Genomic DNA, 27,899 nt, shown 5'->3' on the forward strand with positions numbered 1-27,899 from the left:
TAGGCAGCTTTTAAAAAGCTTCTTGGAGATTTGTGATGTTGTGAACTGAGAGTAGACAGAGGTGTCTCCAAGACAAGGTCCTTCTTCAGCTCCATCGTCTTTAGCCTTAGTCAGAAGGGGAGCTGAACTCTCCTGTCATTGTGGGATAATTCCCACTGAGATAATTGATTTTTATTGATAAAACTCAGGCTAAAACAATATCATATAACGCTGGTTTGTGTATTTTGTAGTTTCTGTATTGCATATATTGTTGTCTAAAATGAGACTTCTTCCCAAAACCAAAGTTTGGTTCTGTAGATGAAGCAAGAGTACAAAAGATATATAACCTACAGGCAAATTTCCCCAGAAAAGTTCTTCAAGGACTTTTAAACTGTTATTTTAATCTGACTATGTTTTATAGAGAACAAATGTTGTAATTATTAATGGCTGTAGTATTTTCAGATCTAGAAGATACAATGTGACATTATAATTCTCCTATGTAACATAGGTAGTAAAAGTATATTTTATTGAGCCTATTAATGTAGTTGTTTATTCTTTGGTGCAATTTATCATATGGGAAACAAATAAATAGATAATGTAATCTGAAGAAAATAAGCTCTTGTAAATCCCTGTGTTTCTGCAGCATTCAGGTAGCTAATACAGTGCTTATACTATAATACAGTTAATACTATTAAGCTATCTAATATAGTGTTCATGTATGACACTATTTTTTATTGTGTTAAATAAAAATGCTATTTATAATTGAAATGTTTATTAAATAAACATTTAACGTTATTGGTTTCCATTAGTAATCAGAGGAAGGAATGCAGACAGTAAGAAGAAAAGCATGTCCTGTACGTGACTTTCTTATTAAAGAGTGCTGCTGTTCCTGAGAGTTTTGATTTACAGGTCCTTGTTATGAAGTGCAGCTATAATTTTCACAGGTTAAAGACCTCTAATGTAATGTAATGACTGTTGTACCCTTACAATGTTGCTACTGCATTGTTCCAAATGAGCCTAAAATGTAAGACACTTTAGTGCATGATTTAAAGCTAAGGGAGAATTTACCTTGTGTTTGATTTCAAAATGTCAGTGATGATATAAATGTGTTGTGCTATACTTCTTGTTTCAGCAACATTTGGAAAAAAACAACAACAAAAAACCTAAAAAAAACCCCAAAAAAACAAAACAAAACCAAAAAAACCCAAAAAAACCCGAACCCAAACCAAAGACACCAACAAAAAACCATGGCTGCAGCTGAAAGTGATACTAACCAAAATGTTCAGTCTGAGGTACTGGCTACTTATAATTCAGGTATTGTAAATATTAAACTGGGTTTTAAATTGTAAATTAAAGAGACTGGACACATTTTCAGATTATTTACAGAGGAAAACTCTTCCTTCTTCATAAATAACTGTAAAGCATCTGCTTTATGTCTGAGTCTGCTTGTGCCTAAAAAATGTAGATCTGACCAGGCTGGTCTTGCAGCTCTTTCTCACTGCAAGTGGGTCACCCAGTGTTTTACATAATCTGGAGCATATCTGATCACTTGGGATAGCAAGACCAAAGTATTTGTGTAGGAATTCTAAGATATGAGCTGGAACAGATTTAGTGTTTTCTTCCTTACTTCCCTTTTCTCTTTTCTTTCCCATTATTTCAAGCTGCAGCAATTATCAGCTTAATTCTAGTATTTGAGCTAGAGAGTTCTAGAAACTGTCTCTAAGAAGCAATAAGGTATTCAGTTTATGTTGTCTTCCTCTTTTAAGTGTAGAACTGTTCATTTCATTGTATTTCTGAGTACCTTGTTAAGGTGAATGTATCTGCACGTCATGGATGTATCCAGTTGTTTAATATACTCTGTTTAGAAACTTTTCCTGATACTGAATCGAAACTTTCTCTGCAGCATTTTGTCACAGAAAACACTCAGACACTCCTTAACAACCCTACTCATTTTATTCTCTGTAGTCTCACTTCAGAAATTAAAGTTTAGAACTGAAAGACAAGACAATCTTTAAGGATTCAATATGTAATCTTTTATATTCCCAAACTTATTGGAATTCCTCTGCTAAGGTATAAAAAAAAAAAACTGCAATAAGGAAATCTCCAGTGATGGAAATATAGGAAGGAATTATAGAAAACTTGATCATTAACAAAATCATTTTTAAAAATTTCAGTTCAGGAAGTTGCTTGAAGGTAAATTAAACTGAACTCTTCAGCTGGACTATTGGTATCTTAGTTTCAGAAATTGTTAATGAAAATAATACCAGCTATTTATTTTACTTCTGCTGAAATGATTAAATAGGCTGCCCTCGTGGACTTTTCCAAGGGAACTGGCCCAACAACTTTAGAGTTTACAGGCTTGATAAATATATTTTGAAAGACTGTCTCGTGAAAATGAAAGGCAATCCTCATCCTCAATAGCTTACTTACTTGTAATTCATATTAAGTGCATAAGAGAAATTTATATAGCCTTTGTGATGTCTGTATGAAGTTGTAAATGGAAAAGTCTATAATTCAGTCCATTGAGGGACTGTAAGAATATGTATGAATGAAGAAATACAGAACTTTCTTATGGGAACCTTAATGCTGAAAAGCAAAAAACATTTCCTTAGAAGACTTGAAATTCCCTCTTAATCTGTAAAGAAATCTGACCTGTGTTGAGAATTAGTTACAGAAGCAGAAGTAAGAGGGCTTTCTCTGGCTTTAAAGATTTGTATCTATATTCAGCTAACTAAAAGCTAGATGAACATGATCATCCTAGATCATTCCACCAATGATATTTATCACTTGAGTGCAACAGAAAAGACCTGGGTTATTTGCCTTCCTTAAGAGTGCTTGACTGTGTCAGAGCCAGCAGGATGTATACACAGTAGAAATTTGGGAAAGATTTTTTGTTTATACTAAAATAGATAGTTGAGTTAATTATGAAATGGGAGTGCTGCTTTTTAGATGCTTCCACTAAATGCCAGTTTCTCCATATGTTTTTAAGCAGCTTGGAAGAACTATGCCAATTTCTCCTTATGTTTTAAGAAGCTTGGAAGAGCTATGCAATGGTAGCTCTTAAAAGTTAAAATACTGCTGAAAGCTTTCTTCATAAAAGTCATCATACATCATGAACTGCCAGTTTTCTGCTAATTGCATGGTCGTGACTTCAGAAGTCACAAAATCCACTAGGCAGTGATTTTAATCTTTACTTAGGATTCACTTGTAGCTAATATTGTTTAAATTCTCTATGCCTCCTTATTTTCCTCCCCCCTCTCTTCCTTCTGTCAGCCCTTCATCCATTTGCCTTAAAGGCCCAGGGTGGATGAGTCAGTGATTCCAATCTGTATTTGCTTAGATACCAGCTCCCTTTTAGAGATAGCATTATCGTGCTTTATCTCAGTAGGTAGTCATGCTTTTTGAACAATTTTGACATCTGGAACTTTCTTTTATTAGATATAGACTGCTGCACTCCTCTCTATATAAAAAAAACCCATGATCTCTGGGTATGCTTTTTTAAAAAATCCAAAACACAAACAACCCAGTTCTTGCAGTGTCTTGCTGCACAGATATCACCAATCCAATGAATAGACAAACTGGTTTAAGCTTGTGTGGATTTCTCACTTTCTTGTGTACTTCCTGGTTGTTCATTCATCTGTGGTCACTTGAACACGGGTCTCCTTGCCTTCCTACCTCTCCCTGGTCCTCACCTCCTCTGCACAGCCAGGAAACCCTGAACACTGACCCTGCCAGACCTTATGGTTCTGAATTTTACCTCGTGTGACTTGATAGTTTGGAGGGATGCTAATAATATGCCTCTCCCTTGCTAAATAAACAACAAACTGCAGATATCTGGCATAAGAAAGGCTGAAAAGCCAAAATACCAGATGAGAAGCAGACCTTTCATGATGCCAACACAGCAACAGCTGAGTGCTCGAGCAGGCACAAGATGTTTCTGAAGCACCCTAAATGCCATGATTGCTTGATGCCCTAGAGCTGCAACCACATGCCAAGATTAGGGGTATCTCACTTGGAGGACGTGGAGAGGGAGGGAACATTTTTCACCCTTCTTAATTCTCTCTTCATCTGTCAAGTCAGGAGAAACCTGGAAGGGGAACACATGATGGTATTGTTCTGTGTTAATTATTTTCTAATTAGCCAAAGCATTGAAAATGCTTTTGTTTCTTCTAAAGTGTGGTAGATTGTGCTGTGGATACTACCAAACATGAAGTTATTTGAGTGAATGGAATAACTTCATTATTATGTGTGTTTAGGTGTAAGGTGACCTCATTATTCCTAAATCTGTTTCTGTTTTGTAGCACTCCTTATTCAGCTCTACTCTTTCAGCTGCTCAAGTGTTTTTATTTCTGCTCTGGTTGTGTAATAGATTTCTTTTAAAATGTCAGAATCACGGCAACATAAGTCAGTTAGTTGAACCAACCTCGCAGAAATTTATCTGCTCATAGATAAGACAATAATACAGCAATATTAATCAGGGTTTGTGGCTTAATAAGATAAGAAGCAATGCTTAACAGGTTTTACTTTGATGGAAGGTTGTTGATTAAGGCAAGGCATGTTTCATTCCAACTGAGACTTCTGGTAAAGACATTTAAAACATTTTCACTTTGCCTTTGCTTGCACAAAGTCAGCACTTCAGAGAAGTATTGTGTTGAAAACTGACAAATGGTATTCCTTGTCTGCCTTCAGAAGGGTGTGTCATGGGGAGTGTTAGTATGCACTCTGCAATCTGTGCTCTCCAGGGCAGGGGTGCACGTCTCCAGGGCGATGCTGCTCCCTTCAACCCTTCATGCTTTTGCTTTTGCTGAGGACTGTGCTGCTGGAACCATTCAGCTGAAAGTGGGGCACCTGTCCACTCTCAAGGAAACAGAAGAAGTCTTTCTCAAAGCTCACTCAGTGGGCCCCAGGCAGCCTTGCTGGTCGTACCTAGCAGAGTTTGTTTGAAGAAGGAGATTAGATGTCTACATTGCAAATGCTATACATTGCCAGGTTTCTTATGCTAACTTGAAAGTTTTGCCTTTCGGACCTCCAGCATTCAAGGGCCACATGTGAAACAAGATTCCAGCTACACTGCTTGAGAACTCTGTCACCTCCTGAGTAGTTCCTGTGGGACATGTTTCTCTAAATAGTGCATCCCACCTTTCATACAATTAACCACTCATTAGAAACTTCCTGGCTCCAGTGGTTTTTGCCTGCTTTCATTCTCTACCACTCTCTCTTGATTTCTTTTACTAGCTTCAATATTCTCCACTGACTGCATATAGCTTTGGAGCACTTGAGTGAGTTGGTGATCTGTGGGGTTTTTAACAAGCAGGTAAGTTTTCTGAAAAAGTTTGCTTCTTGAGTTAAAGGTGTAGTGCCTATGACAAATCTATGCTTGCATTAATAACTGCCACATCTACAATTACATATAACAAGCCTTTATAAGTCCCACTGCCTCCATTTCCTGTTGCATTGAAAATAAATCAAGATGAAATTTAAAGTACACTAAGCTGGCAAGAGGATGAAAAAATTTCAGTTTGGCATCATACATGGCATTGCTACCAATTCAGTGATGTAAATTATTTAATTGCAGTCTGCAGAAGATGATGCAAAAGCAAAACACACTATGTACCTAATTTTTTGGGGGGATTTACATGAACTGGAGTTGTTTGGGAAAAACTAAGACATTTTAAATGTCTACTGCATTACACTTTTCAGCTATTAAAGCCTATTTTCATGTAAGAAAATTGAAGGAAAATACCTTTTCTCTTTAAACTTTGCATTGTTTGATTTTGTCACTTCACCTTTTTATCTCCTTTCATTTAATGTTGTGATGTGTAACAAAAGCTTATGTTTCAATTTTCATCCCTGTTTAAACAGAGAAAGGCTGTGATGCTGGGAGCAGGCAATTTGGGTGTGACTGAGATAAAGCTGATACTAGGAAGTTATAGGGAGAGTGATTTCTGCCTCTTCATTACCAGATTTCCACCACTTACCTTCATGCTTGCTGTCTGAGTGATGCTGCTTTTCTGCTGCTGGTACAAAAAGTCCTTTTATAACCTTGTATGACAATTAAACACTACTAGTTGTCCTCAGTTAGGAGGCTGTTTTGTGGTCATTTATGCACCTCCAACTTCAATGCTAGATTAGGTAGTCCCTCTAAGAGAGGTACCCCTCGACACCTGTGCTTTTCAGCACTGCAATATTCATCTGTTGGTCTCCAAGGTGGATCTTAGTCGTGGGGTTTGAAGTGCAAAGGACCTGAATAGTCACAGAATGTGCTCAGGACAGGGACCACACCTGAGTCCAGACAATGTTTGGTCAGGTACCTGTGCAGCCTTTCTGATAGTCCTGAGCCCTGTTGTAAGCTCTTGTGGTCTTAATGAACCCTGGCTTGCTGGCTGTTTGGAGGGATGCTAGAGCCATGTTGCGCTGCAGGAGGAAGGCTGGGTGGAGTTATTTATTTGCTGAAGAGAGTCTTGGTCTGGCAGCTGTTGGAGTGAAGAAAGTAGCCCTTATAGATGAGTCAAAAAGTCATGTATTTTGATAGACCAGAGCAATTTCACTTTCTATTCTCCTTTTTTTTTTAAGCTCTTTTTAATTAAAAATTAAACTGGGTGAAAGTCTTGGTTCCTAAGAATGTATCATTAGTGAAATAAAAGGTGTCTCTAAAGGAAGAAGTTGCTGAAGTCATTATTACACATAAATCTTGGTATATCTGCCAAAAACAAACCTGTTTGAGATACAAATCTGTATGACAAGGAGAAACAACAGGGGGATACTACTCTCAAGCTCTTTATTTTATCTTCTCATTTCCTGTTCAATCCCATTTGCTTGTGTTTAGGGGGATTATTCTGTATGTCAGTATTTGCAGTGCCTAGAAAAAAAGGGACTGCTAAACAGCCTGGGATTCTTCAATGTTTCTTCACATACTGTTTTGAATTGACACAGAGGGAGATTGGAGAAATGAGACACTATTAAATGCACTATGTACAATAGATTAATTAAAATTCCTCTCTGTTGAAGGCTTTATCTTACTTCAAGAGTTTCTGCAATTGATATGAAAACGCCAAGGACCTCTGTCGAAACTAGATGACAACCAGAAATTTTGGTTTCTCATAGAGAAAGCACAATTTTGTCTAGATCTTAAATTTTATGAGAAAAATTTTGGTCTAAACACTTCTGGGATATGTAAGTCTAAGCTTAGCAACTTGTTCCTGGTCTTTGGGTAAAACTTGTAGAGCAAGTTGATTTTGAACAAACACCAAACAAGATTCAAAAAGGCATCACTAAAACATTAATTTCCTGTAGAGGATTTTACCACATGATTAGCTACCTGGTTCCCAGGAGATCTGAAAATCAGATCTCCCATTTCTCTGCCAAACGACAGATCTGGGAGCATAGCTTCACTGGGTATATTTTCCCTTAAGCCCTGGTTTCTACAGCCTGTTTGTGGAAGACTGCCACCTTTGTGAAAGGAGGTACTGGAGCTATGGGAAGTTCTACCCTGAGCACAGAGAAGTAGGATTTGGCTCAGCCAGTGTTGACTGAGAACTGCATAATGAAGCCCTTTTAGGATTTATTCAAAACTTTATTGCTTTTCAAGAGGATTTTGCATCACTGTTGCTTCTTCCATGAGAAATAATATAGATTGCTTGTGTTTGTCTCCCTTTCATGGTACTATAGGATGCTTCAGGAAGTATTGGTGTCTAACATAAATTTTCTTGGAAAATGCAGCCTCCAGATGCTATGGTAGTTATTGACATTAAACTGTTCTTGTCTAGATAAAAACATGGATAAGATAACATCAGGATTATTCTTTTATAAAAATCATGCTATTATTCACAGAACCTATAAAGAGTAGTCCCAGTTTACCATATTGCCCTTGTGGGAAGGTAATGCTATTTTTGGCTTTGTGGTTGGGGAAGACTGAGCAAAAAGCAGTTGTATAAACTGTACCAAATGAAAGATCAGCTGGGAAATATCAATCTGAAATCATCTTGGTTGTTGCTAGTTGAAATCTCCCTTAGCATTTTCCCCAGGGAAAGTGCTAAATAAGAACAGAGTGCTGAAATACATGCCCAGCTTAATTTGAAAGGCTGTTCCTACAAGCTTCCTATCACATTACAATATGTCCTTCAGAGTTGTCTTTAAAATCACAACAAAAATAGCCAAACAAGTCCTTCTCTTTGGTGATTTCATGGCTTCTGTTTCTTCCTCAGAGAAGATCAAGTCTGAAGTTTCTCTGACTTCGTCTGAAATTGTAGGCATGATCAATTTGTTTAAGAAACCTTGTAAGTACTTGACTGCTGGAGCACATGGTGTCCTGTCATTCAAAAGCTCACTGTTAAGTTTCTGTGGCTTAGTCTGGAGCACTTCCAGCGGGGAGCTGGCTGAGGGGGGAATGTGCTGTGCTTCTTGTTTTTGAGTAGGAGCTGCTGCTAATGTATGTGCTGCTTTTGTCCATTTTTATGGCAGGTAGAATAAACAGTGTACGTGTGAAGCACAGTCAAATTCAAACCAGAGAGGTTATTCTGGTTAATTTTTTGCCCTGAGGTATCACTTGGGGGTTTCTGCTCCACTGTGGGAAAATTTGTGTTGTGTCAGATGCTGTGCTTTACCATGCCTTTTGAAATGGTCCCTTTTACCTGAAGAAAGTTTAGAATTTATGGATTTAATTTTTTAAGTAAATAGAAAAATACATGTTTTTTTATGGTCATCTGGATTCTTTTTCAAAGTTGTCAGAAAGCTTGTTATTTTAAAGCTTAATACTGTAGTTTTAATTTTGATGGGTTTTCCTATGTCAGTTCTCAGATATCTTTCAGTAGCTCTGATACTGACTTAACATAATTCCATTTTTTTTTTTTTTTTGCATTGGATTTGCAGGGATTCTTCAACAAACTCAGAATTTGTTTGAGTTAAATGTGAATGGACTGAAGCAGTGTTAAGTTTGCACTTCTGTGTAAATAGCAAGCATGCTGTTGGATTCATGCAGTGCTGTCCTGTTCACCTGTTTGTTTGCGGGGGTTGGGGAGGGGGGAGTTTGGGGACAAGGGGCCATCCAAAGTCTTTATAATAAACAAGACTTGCTTTTACTGTGACATGATGGTTAACACTGTAATATGACTAAAGCTTTAGTCTGTTTTCAGATTTCCCTATTATGTATCTATCCCAGTTCAGAAGTAAATGGTGTCTCTGTTTCCTCGGGATTGCGTGATGTTCTGCATGAGCTTGTGGTACTGAAAAGACTTTAAGGGGGGAAAAGACTCTCACTTGATCACCAGGTGTCCTTCAGAGCAAAGCATGAAGCCCCCCAGTCACTGGCAGTCAGGTTGAATGCTCTCCCAGGGAAAGAAATAGAAAGAAAGGAATGTAAAAAAAAGCCTTTACTTCTCAACAAGTTATTTAATCAGCTCCAATTACAGATTTAAATTATGGGAGTAGTAAGAAGACTTACTTGGCATGTACTGTTGAGGAATTCATGTGGGAAGAAGAGACACAAGTGTTTGAAATACCTGGCTAGCTCTCTGTTGTCATCTGTTAATAATTCACATGGCTCTTTCATTTCTATTTTGTTGAGAAAAAGAGAGTAGGCTTGACACAAAGAAGCTCTTAACTTCCTTTGTAAAGGAGTGGGAGTACAGTGTGTCCATTCAGTACAAAGAAAAGAATTTACTTTTGTGAAGTTTTCAGACTTTTTTAGTTTTCTTTTTGTCAGCAGCTTCACCAGTGTACGGTGGGAAGGAAAATCTGTTTCTCATGTGGCTTTTACACTTTTGTTAACTATTATTAGTTAAGCCATAACTGAGCTGCAAATTCCAGGCCCAGATTTTCCCAGAATTTGGTGCCTGCTTTTATAGGGAATCATTTGTTCTACAGTTACCCCCAAATAAAAGTGTGCATTGCTGTCTTGCCTTATACTGGGTTTATAGTGGATCTCTGTAGAGTACTACCACAGAGGCTGAAAAAGCCCTGGCAGACAGTTGCAGGGGATGAGTCTGATTCAGTGTCATTGAGACACTTCTCTGAAAGTTTCTGTTCTAGGAAACCTTTGCCTATAACCACTGCCTTGTGTAATTGGCAAAGGATTAGCTACATATGTTTGCATATGTTTACATATGTTTTCTCTGAGGGTACTTGTGTTTCATGGATAGGATTAAAAGCAGAAAGGTAGAGAATATCTACAGTTTGCCAGCATTCCAGCTGACGTGAGTTTCTGCACACTTTGGTGGTCTTGTTCACAGAACTTGCTTTCCTGCTAGGGCTTTATTTTGTCTTTTCTTTAAGTCTCTTTTCTAGCCTACTATGTGCAATGGTTTCTGAGCTCCCTTCCTCTCAACAAACTTACCCTGGGTAAAGAGCAAGTTTTGAAAATGTTATGCAATTAAAATATTGGTGATATCTTGCCTGGGATGTTTGTTTGTTTCTGTTTCCCTGAGAAGGATACATTTTATAAAGAGGTAAGTATGACTTACCTTACTCCTGCGTAAGTATTAGCAGAAATCTAAAAGACGAGAATGTGAACGCAGCTGATCTATTTATCCAGAATCTCTCTACTTGCTTGCTGTAGATGGAACATGAAGTTTTAATAGCTCATGGGTGGAGGCAAACACTAATTGTTTCACCTGGTCATTTGTAATGAAGGCATTAATTATTTTTGTCCTTTAATATTTCTTTCAGAAAAGCTGGAATGCATGGTCTGCCTGCCTGTCCCCATGGGTCAGGACTGAATTGCAAATTACTCCTCTGGGGCTTGAGCAGACTGGCTGCTGTTGGAAATGTGACACTCAGCTATGTGGAATTCTTGTCTGTACCAACCTTGCCATTCTGAATTCATTTCTCCTAAATTACTAAACAACTTACATTCAATGAGTTTCAACTAATTAGTACCTCTTGCTTTGCTATACCTGTAAAATTATACTTCATGAACTAATTAGATATCTCAACTCAGTTGACTTTTGTCCTCTTGTTTACTGGTTTCTTACTAGATAGTGAGATTAAAATCTTGTCATCTCACTTCAAAGATGCAATCTCGTCATGTTCTTCTCCCATTACAGACTACATTTAATTCTTATTCTGGAATGCTGTTTCCCTAAATGAGGTGTCCTCTTTATCCTGTGGAGCAGAGTGCCTGTCCCATTTCACAACATAGCCTAAAGCAGGGATGACCAGCTGCTCTGTGGCTACACTTGCCCCAGCTGATGACTTGGGTGCTGAGGATAATAAGAGGCTGACACTGCAGAGGGTGCTTGGGGTATCCTGAAGAACAGGTACAGCCAAACCTTACCAGTCTGGTGGCGTGGTCCAGGAGGGCAGGGCAGGGAGACACAGCTGTTCTCAGTGAGGTCAGGTCCTCAGCACTTACAAGCTATGGCATGGAGCCCATTCCAGCAGAGGAGAGCAAAGTCCTGGTTTGGCAAGGCTGCCTTGGTGCTGTGCCCTTGCCCAGGAACACCTAGAGGGGCTTACAGCCATCTTGGTTTTCCTCACTGTGGATCTTGGAACAAAAATTGTTTTTAGTAAAAGAAACAAAGCAAAGTAAGCCTCCTTCCCCCTTCAGTTTGGGCTGCTTCTGGTAGAGAGCAAGTAATGGTGGTGATGCCTCTGTGTGTGCTCCCCAGGCAGGGTCTTCAGAGCTGCTACTTAAGATCCTGCTGTGCTGTAAGCACTGTGTTTCCACCACAGCTGCAAAGGGTGATGTCTTTCAGAGAGTTTGTTTCTTGGGGGCTTTGAGGACTTTTGTATGGGAAGTTTAAGTAAACTCTTGCTATTATTACAAGGAAGCAACACAGAATGTTGTATCTTCTGGTCCTTCCTGGGACCTTGCACACGTTTTAAATAGCTATGTTTCTTCCCCCTATCTTGGTCCCAGCTAATATCAAATCCTTTGGTTAAGGGGCTTTTGGCCTCCTTTACAGTGATGAAACACTGACCAGCTGGCAAGGCCTGCAGCTGGCTATCAGTTGCATGGATGTACAGATCCCCAAGGCACCTTGAGGAGGAGCAGATACAGGTAGATAGCCCATTTCAGCTTCTATCCAGTGTCCCCTGGCACTTTGTTCAGAATGTTTTATTTAAGTAAAACCGGTGAAAACACTTCCCTCTGCTTTTAGAAGACTTAGTAAAAATATTAGAGTATTTTTAAGAGCCATTCCAGTAGTTGTTTATTACAAAGTAGTGGAGGCTGTAGCTGGGTGGGGGTGGCTCTCTTCTCCCAGGCAACCAGTGACAGGACAAGAGGACAGTCTGAAGTTGCACCAGGGGAGGTTTAAGCTGGACATTAGGAAGAAGTTCTTCGCAGAAGGGTTGATTGGGCATTAGAAAGGGCTATTCAGGGAGGTGGTGGAGTCACTGTCCCTGGAGGTGTCAAGGAAAGGACTGAATGTGGCACTCAGGGCCAAGGTCTAGTTGACAAAGTGATGTTAGGCCATAGGCTAGACTTGATGATCTTAAAGGTCCTCTCCAACCTAAGAGATTCTCTGATTCTGCAAAATCTCACTGCTCTCTTACTTTCTCTTGTTCGATTAGGTGGCTATCCAGATACTATCTGGATTGCCTTACTGTTAGCAATGCTTTAGGGTACAGTGTGGGCGATACCCTTACAGGAATCTGTTTGCCAAATGCAAGTACAACTATCTTAACATTTTTTAGTCACATGTTTGACTGTGATTTCTGAAATGGCACCTTAAAATTAAGTAGCAGCTGCCCTCCTGTTAATGAATATATATATATATATATGTGTATACAATGCCAGTTATGCATTCTTCCAGAAGTTTTCTTTTCCAAATGCATCAGTGATTTGCTGTATGCAAGTACATGATATATTTTATGTACATGCAAGTTTCTGCACTAATTTTAATTCAGCATTTGTTTGAACATCAATAAACCAGTGATTTCTCAGGTGATGCAGCAGAGCAGTTGTCAGTAGCTAATTTTCAGTTTACAGTCTGAAACTCTTAAACTCTTTGTGCAAGTTCATCAGACAGAGAGCAGATATGTGCAGTATTAGCTGTAACTGAAGCAGAACAAATTGCATTTATTCAGAGTAATTTTTTCTGCAAACACAGTATGAACAATCCATACGCTGTGAAATATATGACATCTCTCTACCATCATAGAGACATACCTGATAAATCAAGCCCAACTAAAAACCAGAATATGTGGAGAGTGTCCTATTTTTTTTCTGTTGTGGTGTGTTCATTAATTTTATGGTTTGTCTTCAAAAAATCTACAGTGTAAGAGCAGGAAAAAGAGAAGGAGGGAACGTGATTTTTCTTGAATTGAGACTTATCCTCTGGTGGAAATCCTCTAGGAGATTCTGCATTGGTATTGCAATATATTCCTGCCCCACAACTGGGATTTTTCTTTCTTCTATATAACATGTAGTTATATAGTCTATAGTTATATAGTCTTAGTCTCAAAGTCAAAAAGAGGGGTGAAGAGGTGGGAGAAGCCTAAGCTTAACTTGTACACTGCGTAAAGTTACCCCTCCTATTGTTGACAGCACTGTCATTTCATATATCTAAATTAAATGGTTCTTTCCTCTGACTGTCCTGGGTGGGTGTTACTGCACATATGGCTTTTGGGCTTTAGTCTGCTCTTTAAAAGAATGATCAAGATTAGCACAGTCATTTAGAGCATCAGGATTTTTCTGAAAATGCAGTAGAAAACCTGGTATGAGGATCTGGGGGTCTAACAGAGGGCCAACACAGAGCACTGGAATGAATGTTCTCTTCACCCAGGACTTTAGATGTGTTACTTTTCCTCTTCTCTAAGCCCACAGGACAAAAGAACAGCTATGGTTGTTTCCATACTCATATTTGACAAATCTTTCAGGAATGTTCATGTGAGAAAGGTTTCAAAAATTAGAACTTGTATTTTCTTTGAAATGCTTTGCATTATCTCAGTGTCAAAATATGTCACAGAGAGAGATGTTAGCATCTCTTGAGGATATTTGGTCACATAATGGAAACTGATTGCATTTTAAAACTTTTATCTTGTTTATTATATTTGTACTATTAGAATTCTTTTCAAACTTGCATGTGTTACTGTAACTCTAAGTGATGCTTTACAGAGATGGAAAAACACTGGCTCAGCTACTGAGTGCTTGTAGTCCAGTAAGTTAAGAATTAATACAAAGCAAGTAAAAAGGATTGAAACTCAGTAAGTGTTCACCTCTCTACTCTGGCCCCAGCCCTTTCCTAAATCTGCTCTCTGATGTTTTTTGCAGTGGGTGCTCTTGGACCTTGAGTTTTACGGATGGAGCAGGGGTACAGGTGGAAGGGTGTTTATGCAGGGTGTAAAGAAGTGTGTGATATCAGAGAAGCAGTTAAGGAGGGGAGATAAATGCAGTTTGGACAACATGGGTTTCCTCTGACTCTCAGTGTGAACTTCCCTTAACTGGACAGTCAGGGCACCCAGTGCTGTACCAAGCTGCTTGCAGGGATCCAAAATTTGCTTCAGCAGCTAGGAAACAAGTATTCAGAGCTGCTGAAATGGACCCCAGCTTCCATCCACACTAGACAGACAGACCCTAGCACTAGTCAGATCCAGGACAGAATTTCTGTTCCTTGGTCTTGCCATTGGACTGGAGCAGCTGGAATGTGTCTGGTCTGCCAAAAGACACCCTGTACAAGTAACATTTTCTGGAGTGATGTTGCATCATGAGACACAGAACTTGGCTGGTCCCTGGGGCTGTCACAGCCACTGTGGCCCTTCAGAGAATGACAGACACAACTTGCACTCCCAGTGTCTTTCCAAGGCTTACAAACTGGATGCTTGAATAGTTTTCACTCAAGGGCCCATCTTGATGTCATATCCTGCAATCTACAATGCATTAAATTCCCTTGGCTATAGTTATGTTTAGCCACCCTCACTAGCACATGGCACCTTGTGATTTGCCTGGCCACCTGTGTCTCCTTTGTTCTTTGTTCTGGCACATAGTAAATGGTAAATAAATTTCAGTGTGGGTAAGTGATGTTTCAGAGAAAGTGCTGTCTCCTTTCTCAGGGAAGTTTGATCATGTTCACTTTGTGTGGCTAAATTTGTTGTATTTCACCAGTATAATGATGATAGTGCTCTGTATTCTCAGCATAGTGAGACGATGTGTGATTAGTGTCATCAGTCACATCTTGGCCTGGCAAATCCTCGCCTGGAAACAAAACAGCATAAAAATAGGAAATGGTTTCTTCTATTTGTTTTCACTACCTAAAGGCAAGATGTTTTAAAAGGAAATATAAGGTTGTCTTAGTTCAGGAATAGAGAGAATTGTGCTTTTGTATAAAAGCCATTTTGGATTTGAATAATTTTAGGTATTTTTAAAAATGTTTAGGTTTATCAATGCTTAAGTATCATTTCTTTATGGCTGCTTATCTTCTCTTTAATTTTGCTTCTTCATGAGCAATACATTTTATTCTAGCCTCATAAAATAGAAGAGAGGGGGAGATTTCAGTTAGCATCACAGTAGTATGATGGATTTTTTTTCTATTTTGATGTTACAGAATTTATAAAGAACCCTTTCTTGACATTTCTATTTGGAGTAGAAATCTTACTTGGTTAACATTTAAAATAACACTGCTTCTACTTATTATAACATACTCAGTGTTAGCCAAATAACTGTGATGGCAAAATACATCTGAGTGTCCTATGAAGTGAATATTCTAAGTTTTGCACTATTCAAAACCTTTTTTATCTCTTAGGTATTTATAGGTAGGTCTAAAAGGTAAAATTTCACCAGATTTCTATGTTTTCTAGTCAGTAGGTGCTTCAAGTGATGTCTCAGTCTAGTTTTAATTCTGGAAAGCAAAGGCAAACCAAACACCTCAGTCTTATTATTCTGTATATTTTGGTACATTGATGACAAGATGAGGAATTGAGTCAATGATAAGGTCCTTTTCTAAGCAGATCTAGTGTTTGAGAAATTTTTCAGAAATTCAACCTGAAGATATACAAAAATCACAAAAATATCTTACTTGCTTCTTTTGTCTGTGCTTGGCCTGGGTGGTGAAGACAACCCGGGTTGAGGGCTCTGGTGTGGATGCAGAAAAGCAACTACATGTTCCTGGTCTTGTCTTTAATCTGCTCTTTCTGTGTAAAAGTTGTTTGAGATTTTCCTTTGTTCCTCAACCTGTTGCCTGTATGGGAACAGGTGATGGATAAGAAGCATCTAGGTTAGGTGTGTATGATGCTAGTATAATTAGTGATTAATACTAATGATCAGTTTAATCTCCATGGTCTGTTTATTTGCTCAAAATCTTGTTTCTGAAATTACTGGTAACAATGTTAAGCGCTGGCTCAGGTGAAGATGTTTTTTTGATAGCATTCCAGTCAAGACACCAATTTCATCCTTCAGCTGATAGTGGTCTATGTTACAAAACCCAGAAATTTCTGAAAAAACTGGAAATGGCCATCTAACCCTGGTGCCCAAAAGGGAGATTCAGTGCAGACTGGAGTAAGGGAGTGCCAGCAGGAGAGGTGGCAGTGCAGCACGGGGGTGTTCTCTGTGCTGTGCCAAGGTGAGGCTGTGGTCCTGGAGATAAAAGGGGAACAGGAGGAGTTACAGGTCCTGGAGATAAAAGGGGAACATGCAACTAACTGGCTGTCTTCTCCTGCTGACATGCCCAGAAGGCAAATTTTGTCCCTGAACAACATGGAGAATGTCTCAGTGTTCTTCTGCTCTTCCTGAGGAGGATAATCTGGGTCTGTGTATGCAGTAAAAGCTGCTCCAACAATGAAAATCCAGACGTTCGTTAAATAGGAAATTTCGCAGAGTCAAGACAGATGCCCCAAATCTTAATCTGGCCACAATTTGTGTCACTATCAGAGCATTTGTTTATCAGAAGGAGCAAGTGAGCCTGGCAAGGTGGCTGGGAAAGGGAAGTGTGCAGCAGGAAGGTGCAGGGGGAGCAGTGAGGAGCCAAAGGTGTCCTGCCAGAGCTTTGCACAGCTCCAGGGGCAGAGATGGTTCCATGTGAGAGCACAGTGCTTCCAGGCTTCGCTGTGGAACACAGAGCAGGTTCAGCTCCTGTGCTGCTGATTGAAGCTATTTCCTGTGATATTTTGGGAATATGCCAATCTGGGGAATGAGTGCCACGATTCCTTCTGTCTACGTTGCCCAGCAGAATAAGGAAGTTGAGGTTTGGCTTCCTTCAGAAGTTAAAGAAACCTCAAGCGCTCAGCAAAACAGAACTGTTCCCAGCTCCATGCTTCTCTTCGCTCTGGTTTTCACCATGCAAACATTGACTTTGGTCTTTGCTTTTTACCAAAGCTTGCTGGAGGATTTGTGATTGCTATGGTTTATGCAGCTATTTTCTTAAGGTATTGTTTATTTTCTTTATTTTTCTACGCAGCTGCAAATAACAACAGCATGATTTAATTCTGTGAAATCAGAGATCAGCACAAGTTGTTTCAGTTCTTTTAGACACATTCAGCCTGAAGTCAGATTTTTCTTGGTTTTCAGCTTGCTCAAATAAGGGGGTCTTGTGATTTGTTGCAAAAATTAGAGATGATCCTGACATTTTAGTTCTTTAAATCTGGAGAGGGGAGGTAGATCTACTGCCTTCTGTTCAGCATTATAAAGTTTAATGAAGAACTTATTAAATTAATGTCCGCTGGAGTAGTTCATAATTAATTTAGAATAAGACCCCTTTTACTCCTTTTCCATTTCACTTTATAATTCTCAGAACTTTAAAAGAAAACTCATAGGCATAAAGTAATTGTTGGGGTTTCCCCTTCTCCTAATCTCCCTCCCCTTCATTTAGAGTTACATGTAGAACTATGTTGGAACTTTTTATAATGTATTTTTACTTCATCATGGAGCTGCCCTAACTCAAAAGGTATATTGATATTTTCAATAAAATCCACTAACATCTCTTATGACTGGGGAGTAAGTAAATTCATAAAATGAAAATTTGACTCTCTCCATTTAATCTGACCTATCTAAAATATTCTAGCAGTTCATCTGAATTGCAACTTTAAAATTCATATATGTTTGTCATAGTAAAGTATATTATACTAAAACGGTAGAAAAGTGAAAAAAAATCACTCTGAGTATCTATGTCTGTACTGGTCTCAGTTTGTTTTAGGCATTAAAAGCAGAAATAATGTATCTGGTTTTGCATCATGGCATGAAATTTTTATCCAATAAAAGAAGAGAGAATTTGTTTTGTGTCATAGTAACTCAGTAATGCATTAGTGCTCTCCAGCCCCTGCTTGGGCAGTAACCCCTGCCACTCCCCAGAGCCCTTTCCAAAGGGAGACATTTAACTCCTGCAGCAGCACCACAGTGCTGGCTTCAATTATCCTGTAATCAGCTGGAGTGGTCACATCTGTCTTCTCACCCATTTCTAGCTGATCTGGGACACCTCAGCAATAGGCCTTAAAGGAATGGGTTTGTACATAATACTTCAGCTCATTTCTATCCCAGTTATGCCAGTCCTTCAGCCATCCAGACTTTCTGCCATAGCACTCTGACTATCCTTTGAGGTCAGGATACTTCTCTTCTTTTTCTTATTGATAGAACTCAGCAGCATGCTGGTAGCCTTTCTGCCTTACCACTGAAGAGGTTTAGTGTATGAGTTTCATACTCTCTTCATGAAAACTTCATGAAAATAATATTTTCTATGGTAGCTTCTCTAAGGGTAAAATGCTCCTCTTCCCACCAGTGGAAAACTGGAGGTAGTAGGGATATAAAAATGCTGACCAGTGCAATAAAGGATTTATTTAGAGCTGGAGAGGCATGAGAAACTGTTCATGTAACAAAATCCCTTGCAAGAATGATCCTATAAATTTTGTTTTGAGTGTAGGATCCTGGTCTGCCAGCCTTGAGGATGTATAAATGACCTCTGGCAGCTGGGGAGAGGCAGTGGGAGCTGTTTGTCCAGTGCACGTGGTACTGCTTGGACTTTGGACTGCTCCGACATGGGGCCTCAGGGTGGTAGCTTTGCCTTAGGGAAGTTTATCTTTTCAAAGAAATTCCCTGCTGAGGGACTTCCATGTTTTACCTTTTTTTTTTTTTTTTTTTTTTTTTCTCTGAGAAGCAAATAATGGTCCAACATCTCTTTATTGCATTGACATAAAATGTTTAAATCAGCTCTGGAAACCTCAGATAAAACCCAGCACACCAAAAGGGTCTCCCATCATTAAGAACTTGAGTTAGTAAGCCTTGCACTAGTAAAACAAAGCTTTCTCTCTTCTGTTTCCTAATACTTTGTTGGTGAATCAGAAGCTATTGTGATCTCTTCCTTCCTAAAAGTCTCACATGCATCACAGCACCCAGAGCTATAATAAGCAGGTTTTATCTTATCAGGTATGCTCTGCAATGCAGCCTAGCATCTTGAGAACATCTATTGCATTTACTTAACCCTTTCTCATATGTCCTCCACTACCCATTCTTACTGTCCTCAGATGTGAATTCCAACTTTTTTACACCCTCTGGCTACTCACTGTGTAGCCTATAACTGGAGCTTTCCCCTGGAAGAAAGGAACTCTTGGGCCTCAGTAGGATTTGCTCCTTAAGTTTATACTAATTTTCTCATACTGGCTTCCCCGATGGGAGCCTCTGATGTCCCCAACCTACCTCACACATTCCCAAAGTGAACTATCTGCTCCAAGTCTAGTTGTGTTTTTTGGAGGGCAGCATCTTCTCTGTCCCAAAGGTGCTGCCCAAGGAGGCAGTGTGATGGATTAAGAAGGCAGAATGTCAATGTTAAAACACAGGGTTGGATGAATGAGGCTTTCTGACCTTTAGGGCCACTCATTATGATGCTTGATGAAAATAGAAGGCACAGAAATACAAAGGCTGGCCGAGAAGTCTTTGATTAAAAGGCGGGGAAAAGAGGAGAACAGGAGCTCAGAAATGAAAGGAGAATTTTGCCATAGAAAATGAGACTGAAGAAGTGGATATTTACTTGGCTCTATTTCTTCTTCTTGAGAAGAAATATGTCATCCAAACATTTTAAAAATTTTATTTACTCCTCCTCTTCATTCATATGTCTTTGTTGTCCCTAAAGAGTACTGTGCCAAACCTCATGCAGTGGAGATCAAGACCTTTTACCTTCAAGAGTGTATTTCCTTGTTGTATCAAGAGAAGTGTCGAAATAGCCTTTCCTTGCTCTGGATGATAAAGCATATTATATGCTGCTTGAACATTAATAGACTCTATTATGATGATTCATAAGTGTCTCCTAACAGCTGACTGTCTCAGCTACGTATGGTTTCTGTGGAAAATATGGTCTTTGGGAGGAAGAAAAAGCGCAAAATGGGCTGTTTTTTTGTGGAACTGTTTTTGCTTCTGCAGATGGCAAGGGAAAATAGATGTTTCTGGAAAGTTTTTTCTTGCTGTGTTATGGATACTTTAGGTAGTATTACTAGTTTATATCAGGTAATCCAAGAATACCCCATCCTCTCTGGGACAAGGTTTGCAAGAAATAGTATCTCTTGTAAGATCACCTGATACTCTTGGAAAAACAGGCAAGCAATGGCCCACTATTTTTCCTTTGCTTTGCCTAGGTGTTTTATTAGACCATTGTGGCTACACCAATTTGATGCCTTCGATACCTCTCAATCTTGTTTTCATTTAATGTTTCTCAGGTACTGGTGTTACGTCAGGTGATATTATCCCTGCCAGCATGGTAGTATTGCACACTATCAGCTTTATGACTGTTATATGCTAACACTAAATGTCTCACAGAGGTTAACCATTTCTTTACATTATTAAATCTGAGCATCAGGATTTTTTTTAATGTCTTTTTTTTTTTTTTATGTCAGTCTTTATTCTCTGTGTGCTGTCTTAAATGTTTGCTTGTTTTTTTTCGTGTTTCTCCCTGATTTGTATATCTGGGCTCTGTCCATCAATCAACCCCAACTACCTATGGAAGAAAAGGCAATGGATTGAGGGCAGGTCATGAAGGTAAAAAATGTCCAGATATCAATTTTCACTGTGAAATCAGATGTTCTACCACAGGTACAGGAGCTCACACCTATTTTAAAATATGGGAACATGGTTAAGCAGAGCAAAGCCTGCTCTCTTCCTCGTTGATCCCAAACAATTGATTTTTCTTTTCTGGAGGAGTGGAAACACTTCTCCAGGGAGCGCTGAAAATTTATCAGCAAAAATGAACATCTCTGGCATCTCACAGAAATGGATGCGCTGAAATGTGGAGTGCATGGCAAAGCTGGAAGCAAGTGCCAATCCTAGTTTGTCCACAGAAGCTCTATGCCATTAGATCAGACTGGAAAAGGGGGAGGGAAGGTAGCTTTTCTGGTAGGGACCTGAAAAGTTAAAAAGTTTTTGTAGATGCCTGGCCAACCCAGGGCTCAGCAGAGCAGTGCTTATTGTAGTGGATGCATCCTGAGTTATTTTTAAAAAAGCATCAATAATCAAACCATTAGCTTGAAACTGGGGGATTTTTTTTTTTTAATAGTGAAACTGGCAATGTGTACCATAGCAGCCTTTTTCTGTTGCAGAGATGCAATGAGAAATGTCAGTCAACTTACCCGCTTAACAATACCTTTAAGTCCTCTTTTCCACCTTGGCTGCTGTATTGTGCCTGCAGCCCAGTTACCCACATGTCCTCTCCCTGCCACATAGTTCTTAGTGCTACATGCATATGGATTTTCATTCCCTAAATTCATTATAGAAATAGGTATTCAATTAAATAATTCATATTCACATTAATCTAGTTGATTTCATCATATTTTTATAGCCATTAAATTCACTAACAGAGAACGCATAAGTTTGGAGACAGCTCCTGTGCAATATGTCATACTATGAGAAGTGTCATAGACAGGTGCTGCATTTCATATTATGAGCAAAAAATTCTGTGAAATCTTTACAAATCCCATTTCAAAACTGGGGCTTGAAAAAATCTTGGTCATAATAACTTAAAATTCAAATCAACAATATGAATCCTACTTCTATTTTTTTCCCCCTTAACAATCATCTTTCTACCCACCAGCTGATGCATGCGCTTGGTCAGCTCTGCTCAGAGATGATCTGCCCCCCAGGTTTCCTCACCCACACTGCTGTGAGTGCCCCAGCACTTCAGCAAATAGGAAAAGCTGCAAGGAATCAACACCCTGTTAAATTTTTAGGTGTCTCTTCTAGGATAATGTGAGTCTTTCTGTTTCTCATGTTAAGTTTGCTTTGCTTGTAAACTGTTTTTCAGCTATTTTCAGGGGCATTGACATCTCCTGTATCCCATTAAGTGACATAACCTCACCCCTGTCTGTTTGGAATATGCTGCTCACTCCCTTTCCAGTAGTTTAAATCTCTTCCCTCTATAATCATGGTAGTTAAGTCTTTGTTTGGCCTGTGCTTGTGTTGAGGATTCTATGCTGTTTTTGAAGGGTGGCACAGCCTTAGAATCCCAATGGAATTGAGCAGTTTAACTGCAAGCTATTTTATGGGGAATTTTCAGCTGGCATGGCGATAAGACTTTGCCAGCTGGAGTCCAGAGCCTGTGGCTGATTTCCTGGCAATAAAGGCCATTGCACCCACCTTCAACCTTCTTGGAGAGCACAAAGAGAGACTGCGAGAGGAGAAGCTGCTCCTCTTTCTCATTGGGAGTGGAGGCACCACGTGCTGCCTATGTGATGGCAATTCTCTCTGATTTAACTGGCTCTGAGTTACACACTGCATGTCTTTGTGCATCTGACAAATTATATGACAGGTTACAGATTATTCTAGTCTGGTCTGCTACTCTTCTGGTATCTGAGAAGGGAGCGCCTACCATATGTGCTGTGTTATCCTAGCTGGTGTATCCAACCTTGTTTATCTGTCGCCTTCACACCTTATGTTATTCTGTGATTCAAAACTGGTTTACTGTTAACTGTTTACAGTGATTTGAACAAGATAGGCTTGTCAAACAGACAGGAAAAAAGGTTTAATTACTTATTTCTCCTGGTCTCCTGGGACTGGATCTGTAGGATTCCATTAAAACGCTTAAGGAGAGAAGCAAATGGCATATGTAAGCTGACTTGTTTCCTGGCTCTCCCAGCAATTGTCCTTGTTGCGAGCTGACACTGTTGAATGTCCCAACTTTAATCCTTTCCTATCCCACTTTTTTCTCTCAGCAGTAGAGATGGACAGAAGGAATGAGCTGTGTTTGAGAATTACAGATTCAAAAGGCTTTTGTGCAGAGAATTGTCTGCTGCATTGGTGATGTTTGGAATACTTTTTGTACTTGTTTTACTGTCACAGGAAGCATTTCACCGTGCAATATCATCCCACATCTTCCTCCATAAGATCTTGTGAAAAATTTACATAAACAAAATTTGTCTTGCAGTCAGGCACTCCCTCCTTGGAAACCCGGCAGGATGGAGAACAGCATGTGCAGCCTGTACAGGGCAGGGTGGGCTTTGGAGTGAGTCACAAAGCCTCATTTAAAGAATTCATGCTTAGTAATGTGACAGCGATGATGATGGGTGTGCAGCAAGGAAACAGCTAAGGGACATGTTAAGTCACATGGGGAAAAGCAAATCTTGCCTGCAGATAAGCATGTTGGTTTTCACCTATTTTGATGAAATGAAAGCTGTGTTGACCTGTTACATTTGTTTAACACTAGACTCATAGTTGGTGAATCAGTACTGTAGAATTCAAGTCAATGAGGCAATTCACAGTTATATCTGAAGATCTCAAAAAGAGGAGGGGACAAGAGTAATGTGGATGAATGACATGGTGAGAGCATTTTCTAAAAAATGCTGTAGTTGAATAGATTTATGCAGTAAATTACATTAACCAGCAAAATTGGCATCATGCAGCTCTCCCTTTTGAAGAAAGCTGAGGAAACAAGTGAGGTGAGAACTCTGAACAAATAGCTCTTCTACCCAGTCTTGTGTCTGGTACTGATGCTGTCTGTCCTGTATGCTCTACCGTTTGATTTTTGGTGTTTTGCAGTCAGTTTCTGAAGTGCATTAAGGGTCAGAGCAGCTGTAGCCAAGAGCAATAATTTCTTCTTTCTCTGCATGATTGCCTGCTTGTATTTTAGGGTTTCATATAGGAATATATTCTATTACATATAAATATACTCTACATATATCTAAAGTCAGAACTGAGCAGCAAGCAATTGGTCTGGCTGGAGATGCAAGTTGGTCTGCTTATGGAAAGCAGGGCTGGGAGACAGGTAATCTTCCATATCCTGTTTTCTTCTACACTGGTAAAACTGCTGTTCCAGTTGTTTTTCTCATCTGCTTATTTTGAGTCAGTGATTCTGGACTGGAAAGTTCTGATGCTGGGCCTAAATTAATTTGAAGTTCATAATTCAGCTTTTTGTTTTCATGCTGCTACGAGGATGCCCTGATGTTTTAATGAACTTGCACAAATGCTGTGTATTCTCACTGCCCAGGAAGAAGAACTACATCTGTGTGAACTTCTTATGGGTCTGTAAAGGAAGTGCAGAATTACTATCTCTTGTGTCGTTGACTTTGTACTTTCAATGTAGATATCTTACTTCATCCATAATCAGGTACAGAAAGATGAACTGCGTGTAAGTTTGATGCCACTCTGAGTTCAACTTGGGCTCTCTGGTTCTATGCTAGTTTGGAAACCACGGGAAGCAGGCAGGTCAAAGTACTCTTGGGCACACTTTTTCTCTCTGAAAACCCTGCAGATACTCCTCCAGTGACTGCAAAGGTGTGTTACCCAGATGTAGCTTTACCCTGCTTGGGTACAGCGGAGTGGAGTGTAAAACCCAAGGTGGAACTAAAGAATGTTATTGCACTACAGAAGATACTCCAGGTTTCCTGGTCAAAAGTTTCTACATGAATATACTTTGCAACTAAAGCAGGGCTTTCTGCTGAGCCCCAGCCCACAGGAAGAGTAGAGCACGCTGAGGCAGTGTGCACACAGCTTGCGAGAAAAGCACATACAGGAATGTAATTAGCTCATGAAAATATTTGTCACCAGCACAACATGATGCTTCTCAAATTAGATTATGATAGGAGGCTGAATGCTGGGGTTTAAAAAAGAAACAAACAAAGGAAAAACCCAACTACCTTGTTTTAAGTAGATTTAATGCAAAATTAAGGTAAAGCCTAAGAGGCATATAGTGCTTTAACAGTTATTATGTTTTATGCATTCTCTGATTCATCCCAGCCCTGAGAAATTAACCCATTCTTGACAGCGGTTAACAAGAAAGTCATGGTACTTCTCTTTAATAGATGGGGAGATAGCAGTTGGAAGCTGCCTTTATTTTTTCCAGAAGAAAAGAGGTTACTTTTTCCTGGTTAACTTTTTTATTACTTGTTCCTGTCTTCATGTATGTTTTGTGGTTTTGCTGTGCTTTTTTTGGTGTTGCTTTGAAAATTTCAGTGTCTTGAGGAAGAAATGCTTGGCCAAATTCTGTCCTCAGTTGCTTGTGGGAAAAAAAGTCAGAGAAATGTATTGACTTTGCTGATATAAAGCTGGATGTTTATTGGAGTAATCCAACACAAACCAACAGAAATTTATCCTTTTCTCTTTGTTCCTTTGTAAATTGGCTTGTATAACTTGTAAACAACTAGTTAAGAGGCCACATAGCTAAAACACAGCTGTTTGTTTTCTTGCTTTCAATTCAAGGCAGAGGATCCATCCCCTTCCAAAGGGAGGTGACCACAGCAGTGGTTGTCTATCGGAAAAATGGTCAAAACTGTGCTATAAAACCTAAAACCGCCGCAGCGTTACGCTCTGGCTTTGCAAAATTATCCTTTCTGTCGATCCAAATGTTCACTGCAGATCCTTAGAGGCAGGAGCAGAGGTGTGAAGGTGCTGCCCTTGCTCTGTCAGTGACGCCCAGAGCCGGTGGCAGCCCGGCATTCCCATGGCGAGCGCCGGGCTGCTCCGGGCGGCGGCCTCGCTCTTTGACCCCGCTGCTGCCCCGGCCCCGCTGCCGCGGCGGGCGCCCGCCGGCCGCCTCCCTCAGCCGCGCTCTCTTGTCGTCCGCAGACAAGAAAAAGGCAGGCAAATTCCAGCCTTTCAAGAAGCTCTTCGGCAAGAGGAAGAAAAGAGAGCCCGCCTCGGAGTGTGAGGAGCCCAAACTGAAGCCCAGCCACTCCTTCGGCAGCATCTGCAACGGCGCCTTCTCCTCGGATGAGGAGCGCGGCGGGCTGAGGTGAGTGCCCCGCTCGCAGCCGGGCTCCCCTGCTTCTCACGGGACTAACCTGAATTCCCCTCTGCTCAGCACTTGGCACATTGCTTGCTGCGGAGCGTGTGCTCCTCTCCTTCCTCCGAACGCGACACCTGCTGCTTTAGACCTCAGGATCTCACTGCTTGAGGGGCACGCGTGCTGCCCTGCAAATCAGAAATCCCAGGGGGAAGCAGAAATGAATGTGAGTCCAGCTCTGTGATTTAACGCAGAGCAGAGGTATTAATGGCACTCCTGTTTTTAAAACTGGAAAAAACAGAAACCTGAACTGGCTATTATAGATACATAATTGTATACATTTCTCTGCAAGGTGGTATCTTTGAGCTGGGACAGACACATCCTTTTTCACTCTATGCCAAATAATTTTTGCAGTGCAATTGTCAACAAACAGGCTGCTTTTATTTTGAACCAATTTCAATGTAGAGTAGAAGAAGGAAGAGAGGGGAGAGAAGCACCTGAAGAAAAGGTCATATTCCAATGACAATGGAGGATGACAGGACAGCATGAGAATTTTCTGTGGGGATGGTGGGAGTAAAAAACTATACAAAGTAAACAAGTCAGCAATCTCTAACTAGGAGCAGGGAAAAAAACAAACAAACAAAAACAAACCAAACAAACCCAAAAAAAGAAACAAGAAAACCCAAACAAAAAAACCCTTACCCCAATAGCAACAAAGCCCCAAGATGAGATGCATAAACTCCTAGAGTCAGTAATACCTATTTCACTTTCCAACTGCTCATCTCAGAGAAGTTAGCTGACTCCTGGTCAAAGCCTGCTGTTTTGGAAGAGAAGGAACTGTTTCCATTAGGAAGTGTAACTGGAAGTGTAACAAAAAACTCTGAAAGGGTAAAAAAACTATTCTAAATTCCTCTAATTGAGAATGAAATGTATATGAAGCATCACCATGAACAGTATTTCTAATGGCGTCTATGCAAACATGATTTTAAAAATAATTTATTTGAGGGATTTTTTAGCTCTGGATTTTTATTCCATTCTGTGAAATTCCTTGAGTACTAGGTTTCCTTTTGGTTTCGTTTTGGTGTAGTATTGTACAGCTCTTTTGCTCGTCCCAGCTTTTTCAGAAAATCAGTAGTGAGCATAGCCACGCTGTAGCTGGAGGTGTGACTGAGCACTGTTGTGGTGCATGACCTGTGTGCACGATGCCAAGGCACTGTAGGAGGTTTTAGTGCCTTTTCCCTCAAAAGCAAACTGAATGGCGTCCTCTCACTATCAGGCATTTCTCACTTGGCATAGCTGAAAATGCAGTGCTGCACCCAGAAACAAACAGTGATATGGGAACTTGTCCTGTTCCTCAGCAGGCACATGAAGGTGTGGCAGACCTTGTTTGAGACTGTTAAATGTTTGCATTTTTAAACCTATTAATTTTTCTAATTAATGAAAGCATTAACAGTTAGCTTCTGGTGGAAAAATCAGACTGTACAGTTTAAATCTGAGGGGATTATTAAATGTAAAGGGTCCCATGTCTCATCTCAAGTGGACCATTTCTTTCTGTGATTCCTCAGGGGTTTCAGCCTGCTAGAAATACTCAGTCAAAGCTCTGTTTTTCCTGCCAGGTTTCCTGGTGGAAAGGTGGGTGGGATTTGACGATAATTTTCGGTTTGCAGGTAGTTTTTGCCATGTTTTTTACTCATTTTACAACAAGCATAGGTGTTAAGTGCACTGCATTTGATTGCTTTGAGAGCTTAGTTTTGCCACTCCAGTCTGTTTTCAACATCTTCCATTCATTCTATTTTTTAGTCTTTACTGTAATTTCAAACATTTATGGATTGAGTGCAGAGATAGGCTGTCTGACTAAAA

General features: G+C 39.9%; 1 protein-coding gene across 14 annotated transcripts in view; it reads left to right on the forward strand.

Moving 5' to 3' along the window:
* CRACD (capping protein inhibiting regulator of actin dynamics) overlaps positions 1 to 27,899 on the forward strand; it is a 127,459-nt gene that overhangs the window by 64,560 nt on the left and 35,000 nt on the right. For 8 of the 14 annotated variants that reach the window (XM_072928190.1, XM_030271134.4, XM_030271127.4 and 5 more), the window contains 2 exons: positions 8,184 to 8,255; positions 25,883 to 26,048. The exons of 1 other annotated variant lie outside the window; for it this stretch is intronic. In XM_072928190.1, the coding sequence (XP_072784291.1) occupies positions 8,231 to 8,255; positions 25,883 to 26,048 (191 nt within the window). In that variant the 5' untranslated portion in view covers positions 8,184 to 8,230. Of the gene's footprint in view, positions 1 to 1,640; positions 1,714 to 5,214; positions 5,294 to 8,183; positions 8,256 to 25,882; positions 26,049 to 27,899 lie in introns of all 14 variants that reach the window. 5 more of the 14 variants (XM_072928194.1, XM_030271131.4, XM_072928196.1 and 2 more) reach the window with 3 other exon arrangements.

Source organism: Taeniopygia guttata, chromosome 4 (genome assembly GCF_048771995.1).
Source record: "Taeniopygia guttata chromosome 4, bTaeGut7.mat, whole genome shotgun sequence".
In the NCBI taxonomy this organism is placed as follows: Eukaryota; Metazoa; Chordata; class Aves; order Passeriformes; family Estrildidae; genus Taeniopygia; species Taeniopygia guttata.